This window comes from Bactrocera tryoni, chromosome 1, assembly GCF_016617805.1.
Source record: "Bactrocera tryoni isolate S06 chromosome 1, CSIRO_BtryS06_freeze2, whole genome shotgun sequence".
Classification (NCBI taxonomy): domain Eukaryota; kingdom Metazoa; phylum Arthropoda; class Insecta; order Diptera; family Tephritidae; genus Bactrocera; species Bactrocera tryoni.
The window spans coordinates 22,807,463-22,814,496 of NC_052499.1; the positions used below are offsets into that span (position 1 = coordinate 22,807,463).

The following is a 7,034-nucleotide window of genomic DNA, read 5'->3' on the forward strand; positions in this document are numbered from 1 at the left end:
TTTCTTCATTTAAATTGAATTGAATCAAGTAACAATGATTGATTTATTTTTTTAATTTTCTTATTACAGTTTTTAATTTATTTCAATATTTTAAATATTAATATTTGTTTTTTTTTACATAAACAATATATTTTTAATTAATTTATTTATTTTTATTTATTTATTTTTTAATTTTTAAGTTATTTTCTTTTTCTTATAATTTTTAAACTTATTTTTGATATTTAAAAATTTTTTAATATTTATTTAACTATTTTTTTTTAATATTTATTTGAAATCTTTTTTTTTTATTATTTTTTAATAAACTTTTAACTTTTGATTTATTTTTTTACTTTTAATTAAGTAATATGCTTAATTTTTTTATTTTTATTGTAATTCTTAATTAATTTTATTTTGAAATCTTTTTAATATTATTTTTCTTATAATTTCTTATTTTTTTAAATTTATTTTATTTTAATATTTTAACATATTTGTGACATTTTAATTTTTCTTTTTAATGTACTTTTTCAATTATTATAATTAAAAATTTCAGTTAAATGATAACAACAGTAAAAAGTAGAAATTGAACAAAAAATTATTGGATGAATTAAAAATAATAAAATAGTTTAATTTATTGTAAAATAAATTTTAAGTTTCAGCGTTCTATGATTGAAATTAAGTCGTTTTGTATCTAATAGGCAATAAATTTTGCACATGAGTTAAAAAAAACTTATGTAACTGTATTTCCTCCCTAATAATTATTACACGATGAACTAAGTTTTAAAATTTTAATTTTAAATTCCTAAATCCTGTTTCACTTTCGAAGCTTGAACTGGCCAGCACATTTTAATATTGTTTGAAGCATCTGAGATTGAAAACAACTGCATATATTATATTACCATATAATACTTAAAAAAAAAATCACCATTTCAGCAGTTTTCAAACTAATATAATGTCGACGAAATTAAGAAAAAAAAAACAAAATTGAAAAAAATATTCGAATTTAAATAATAGAAAAAATAATAAATTAGATAAAGTGAACTGTATTTATATATCCTATTCAATTGATATAAAAACATATTTATATTCGAAAAAATATATTTCATAACGAACAAATTAAAAAAAAAAATCTCTGATAAACGTGACATTAAAGGTATTTATGCTAAACTATTTAATTTTATTTAGTTTTTTGTTCTATTTTCTGCTAACAACAATTATTTTCCTATTTTACTTTATGCATATGTGGATAGGCAAAATCACTCAAAACACTTAAAAAGTAAAAAAAAAAAATAATAATGGCTGAAAAAACAAAATCGAGACGCGTACGTTGTGTAAAGAATAACAGAAAAATAAATATTTTTTAATTTAATGATGATAAAAAAATAAAATAATCCATATTAAAAAATTATTAATTTAAGTGAAATGAATAAAAAAAGTGAAATATACATCAAATCAAAAAGGCTTTATATTATTACTATTATTATTATTATTAATTATAATTATAAAAGAGAAGTAATAATAAAATATGAAAAATAAATGAATCTTAACATTTCAAAATTCTCTTTGCAATTACTTCTTTTAAGGGGGTAATTAAATTGTTGGGAAAATTAAGTATTTACTCAAATTTAAGTAATCTCTATCTACGATCAATATATGGTCGACGACAACCTAGTCAGCCCTTACCATCTTAACGGGGATTGATAACAGTTACAACAACAACAACAACATCCATGCCATATGGTATGTGCTTAGCTTTGATGGTACTTGAACTAGTTTGCTTTTCCATCTGTGATCGTAAGCTCGTAATGGTTGGAATTTTGCATTTAAGAATCTCTTAGGTTCGAGAATAGTGTAGATACAAAACTGAATATTAAATCATTGAAGCATTTTCCAACGAAAATCGAGTCTTTTAATTGGAGTGAGTAAAATCAAAATATTTTTTTATTGAATACTTTTCCCATGATAGTTAAGTCTACATAACCGGACTCAAAACTGGCAAATTAAAATATAATTTACGCTTCATTGTCCATCTTCTGCAAGCTCCTAAATATCCGCCTAGACAATTTTTTTGAAGAATCGTTTGCAAATTGTTCCTTGCGTATGTTCGTTATTAAAAGTGTTCTTGAAACAAGAATACAATATCTGCAACTCTTAAATGCAATTTTTACTTTTTGCTGTTATTTAATTGATAAAACTATTTTTATGCTAATGTTGTTGTATATGTAAATTTATTTGTATTTTTTATTTTTCATCAACACATGTAAACAAATAACAAAACCCTGTTTAACAACTAATAAATGCATTATTTATAATAATTTGTAGTCACCACAATAAAAAAATATATAATTATTCACTGTATAGTTGTGTAAATGCAATTTTCTCTGGTACGATTGTTGAACAATTCAGCACTTCGAATTTTATTCAGCTTCCTCGTCCTCAAAGATAATAACTGCCGCACCTTTAGCAATATTATCGCCTTCAGCACCGCCAATTGACTTAATTTTGGCGTCCTGTGGTGCCTTAAGAATGTGTTCCATTTTCATTGCTAAAATTTTGAAGATATTATTAGAACACTATAGAAGAATCGAGTATTTATTACAAATGTGAAGAAAAAGTTTTAGGTTATGTTGTTAAAACATGTTTGTGAATGTTTATGAATTTATTCTTATTTATACTTTACCTATCAGCACTGCTAGGCTGTCGCCCTTTTTCACCTTATCACCAGGTTTGACCAATACCTTTTCCAAAACGCCTGGCATTGGTGCGACTATTTTGTTGCCACCGACGCCACTGTGTTGTTCGGAGAGTGCACTTAAAAATTTCGGCTGGACGAGCTCAAAACTCAATTTGCCATTCTACAATTGGGAAAAGTATTAGTAACAATATAAAATATTTTTTAGAAATAATCCAGAGTGATACTAGATAAGAGATTTTACATATTTTTTGTAATAAAGAAGAAAAGTCAGAACCTTTTCTAAGTAGTAGTACTCCTTGTTTTGGAATTTTTTTACTTACATCTAAAAAGAGTGTCACTTCTGTACCATCAATATTGGCATTATATGTTGAAATGCTGTCATCAATATTTGCTCTGATTTTCAGTCGGTCGCCATCGGCAATGCGTTCGGATTTTATACTCTTCCACGCATCATTATCGACTTGTACTTGCAAGGAGGACTTGTCATAGCGCACTTTTACATTGTAGACTATTTTTACGAAATATATGGAATTTCAATTAATCATCAAATAATTAAAACAATCAGATTTAAGAAATTTCCTCATACCTTTATCATTCGCTTTCAGTTGGTAGCTTTTAATCAGCGAATAATTTAAGCGTCCATTTGGTGTTGCAATGAATGGATCGTTTTTGATGGCGTTGCTGCCGAAGACTTGCATCTCATTGAGTACCAAGGCGACAGCTGCCTTACAAAGTTGTTCAACTTTGATTTCGATAGGTGGAAATAGTGTATCAAAATGCTGATCAATAAAACCAGTATGAACATTGCCCTGCTGGAATTCTGGATGAGCAGCCAAATCAATGAGGAAATTGATGTTTGTTTCAAGACCGGTGATCTGTAAGTAAAATTTGTAATTATTGATGTTGACATAAATTTTACGTTGAGTAGTCGTTACACACATGATATTCACGCAGTCGCGCAATCAAGCTATTCAACGCTTGTGTACGATTTTCGCCCCAAACAACTAGCTTGGCTATCATTGGATCGTAATGTACGGACACCTCGTCACCTTCGCGTACGCCAGTTTCAACGCGTACAAACCCGTTTGGTTGTGGTGTGGCAAGATAACGTAAGGGGCCTGCACCTGGTAAAAATCCACCACTGTATTCAAAATAAATAGTGGGTCAAAAAACATTTTATAACAATTAAAAACCATATTGGCACCCACCGTGGGTTTTCAGCATAAATACGAGCTTCAAATGCATGCCCTTTTCGTCCGATTTGCTCTTGTGTCAGGGGCAAACGTTCACCGGCCGCAATACGTATTTGCCATTCAACTAAATCGGTGCCAGTAATCATTTCCGATATTGGGTGTTCCACCTGCAGACGCGTATTCATTTCCATAAAGTGAAAGGAAAGATCTTCTTTGTCCATGATAAACTCCACCGTGCCAGCGCCAACATAGCCTACAGCTTTGGCGGCACGCACTGCAGCTTCACCCAATTCACGCCGTAGTTGTTCAGATAGACCAGGCTATGAGAAAAATATTTAATTAAATGCAATGCTATTGAATATTTACATGGAAAATACTCACAGCCGGTGCTTCCTCGATAATTTTTTGATGCCGCCGCTGCACGGAACAGTCACGTTCCCACAAATACACCGCATCTCCATATTGATCGGCGAATACTTGCACTTCAACATGTCGTGGAGAACGTACATAACGTTCCAACAACACCGAACTGTCGCCGAATGATTTCTGCGACTCATTGCGCGCTGAATTGAGTGCTGTCAGAAATTCTTCACTTGTATTTGCAATGCGCATGCCTTTGCCACCACCACCACGCACTGCTTTAATCATGAGGGGAAACCCGATTTTTTCTGCCTCTGCTTGCAAACGCTCATCACTTTGATCCTCGCCATGATAGCCATTGATGATGGGCACACCGGCAGCATCCATAATGGCTTTACTAGTGCTTTTGATGCCCATATCGCGTATAGCCGTACTTGGTGGCCCCATAAAAACAATATTTTCACGCTGACATAGTTCCGCGAATTCCACAGACTCAGAGAGAAAGCCATAGCCTGGGTGTATTGCTTGGCAAGAAGCGTTTTTGGCAATATCAATTATGTGCTCACCGCGTAAATAAGAGGAAGCTGATGCGGCCTCTCCCACGCGAAATGCCTCATCTGCGAGTGATGCGTGCAATGAATGCTCATCAGGATCAGAGTAAACGGCAACGGTGCGTACACCAAGTCGTCTTGCAGTACGTATTACACGACATGCGATCTCACCACGATTAGCTATCAGAATTTTGTTGATCGGTCGCAATTGCACCTTCGTAACTGCTTTCGTGCTGTAAGTTCTGAAAAATAACAACATAGATTTTTAGTACATTAATGTAGAATATGTTTACGTAATCAATGCGTGGATTTGGAATTTTTATATATATTTTGCTGTTTAGTAAAAACTTATTTACCTTAATGTAAGAACTTGTCTCAGCAATCTTGTATACATCTTATCTTATCTATTAGATTCTAAATTACCATAAAATAGATGTGATTTAGTTGACGTATCAAAAGAAAAACTGAAAATGAATTTGTTGTTCTTTGCGTTTATTATCCACGCAGAATTCTTATCACACTTTGGAAATAGCAACAGCTGTTCGATTAGACAGACAGCGTTGATCGTGCCGTATCGCTAAAGGTCGACACCCAAGTGAATCAAGTAACCGATAAATTATTTGAAAAGCGAGTACTCGTACCTTTCAAAAGTTGTCGGTTCCAAATAATTGAAACATGTTATTTGTTATATGTAAAAATATGTAATAATATTTGACTGACTAGAAGACAAGTTTATCAATTTCAATTTAATTAATTTTTAAGAAAAGAGAATTTATAGTGCATGTTGTATTAAAAAAACTCTTAGTTTTAAATAAATTTATTTTTTTATCTCCAAAGAATACTTTTCCTTCAGTGGGTGGGTGAGTTATTGAAAGCAAATAAATACAAATTTTAGTCTTATCGCAAAGCTATAATTGTAATATTCAGAAGGTAACGTATTATAATCGATATAAAATTTTACACACGCTCTTTTCTCTCCAGAAAAATGCCGAGATGTGCGAATTCGGCATACCACGACTTCTCTAATTGTGTTATCTTTGGTCTCTGTAGTTGTTACTATATGCATGAGACGTAATCAGCTGATCTGACAGTCATTGATTGCAAAATATTATATCAAATGTTTGTAAGGTGGTAAAATACTGGGTAGTGGAAAAAGTATTTTCGTATTTTGTCGATAGATGTCGTTGCAGTTGTATATCTCCAATGCTACACATATCACATTGTGTCATACCATATAGTGTTGAAATGGTGAGATTTTAAGCTTAATTTAAAAAATTAAATTCGGGGAAGTTGAAAAAAAGTTACAGCTGTTCAAAAATGAGTGAAAATAATGATGAAATTCGCTATATTTTGAAATTTTTGTATTAAACAAGGGAATAAGAATGCCGCGGAAGCCACCAATGAAATTTGTGAAGTTTATGGAGGCGATGCTGCATCAGTTCGAACAATGGTTCGCTCGCTTCCGTGGTGGAAATTTCGATGTGAAAGATGTATGTATCTCGCTTTGGTCGACCTATCGTTAAAAAAGTCGATAAATGATGGAAAAGATTGATCAGGACCAGCCATGACGTCGCTAAGAAACTTAACATTCATTATCAAACGGTTTTGAACCATTTAAAAAAGGCTGGCTACAATAACAAGCTTGATGTTTGGGTACCACATGAAATGTTTGTGAAAAATTTAATGCACCGAATTAACATCTGCAATTCTTTGCTGAAACGAAATGAAGTCGAACCATTTCTCAAACGAATGGTAACAGGAGACGAAACGTGAATCATAAGTTATGCTTATTGTTTGGTGGGATTGAAAAGAAATCACCCACTATGAGTTGCTCCAGCCTAGTCGAACGATTGGTTCTACATTTTACTGTCAACAACTGATGAGATTGAACAAGCAATCGAAAAAAACGGCGTGAACTGATCAACAGAAAGGGCTTCGTCTTCCATCAGGGCGACACTAGGCCACACACATCTTTGATGACTTAGCAAAAACCGGGAGAGCTTGGATGGGAAGTTTTGATGCATCCACCATATAGCCCTGATCTCGCATCATCGGACTACCATTTGTTTGGGTCAATGCAGAACTCCCTTAATGGAGTAAAGTTGGTTTCAAGAGAGGCCTGTGAAAATTACTTGTCGCAGTTTTTTGCCGAGAAACCAGAAAAGTTTACACTGGTGGAATAATGTCTCTAACGGAAAAATGGCAAAAAATGGTCGACCAAAATAGTACATATTTAGTTCATTAAAGTTCCTTTTAAAT

At 32.3% G+C, this 7,034-nt stretch overlaps 1 protein-coding gene across 1 annotated transcript; it reads right to left on the reverse strand.

Moving 5' to 3' along the window:
* Positions 1 to 2,291: 2,291 nt before the first annotated feature.
* LOC120766305 (methylcrotonoyl-CoA carboxylase subunit alpha, mitochondrial) lies at positions 2,292 to 5,290 on the reverse strand. Its single transcript, XM_040091722.1, has 8 exons — positions 5,132 to 5,290; positions 4,246 to 5,017; positions 3,880 to 4,184; positions 3,611 to 3,812; positions 3,258 to 3,546; positions 2,992 to 3,179; positions 2,657 to 2,831; positions 2,292 to 2,521 (listed from the first exon to the last, which is right to left on the reverse strand). The coding sequence occupies exons 1-8, from the start codon at positions 5,167 to 5,169 to the stop codon at positions 2,394 to 2,396; spliced, it is 2,097 nt and encodes a 698-aa protein (XP_039947656.1). The 5' UTR covers positions 5,170 to 5,290; the 3' UTR covers positions 2,292 to 2,393.
* Positions 5,291 to 7,034: the final 1,744 nt, after the last annotated feature.

What these genes read in the sequence shown, in the direction of transcription:
- LOC120766305 (XM_040091722.1), bottom strand. Translation starts at nt 5,169, where the DNA reads ATGTATACAAGATTGCTGAGACAAGTTCTTACATTAAG. An exon ending in ATTTATGCTGAAAACCCACG is followed by an intron (nt 3,813 to 3,879) that starts GTGGGTGCCAAT and finishes TTTTGAATACAG; the next exon opens with TGGTGGATTTTTACCAGGTG. An exon ending in ACTGAAAGCGAATGATAAAG is followed by an intron (nt 3,180 to 3,257) that starts GTATGAGGAAAT and finishes TCGTAAAAATAG; the next exon opens with TCTACAATGTAAAAGTGCGC.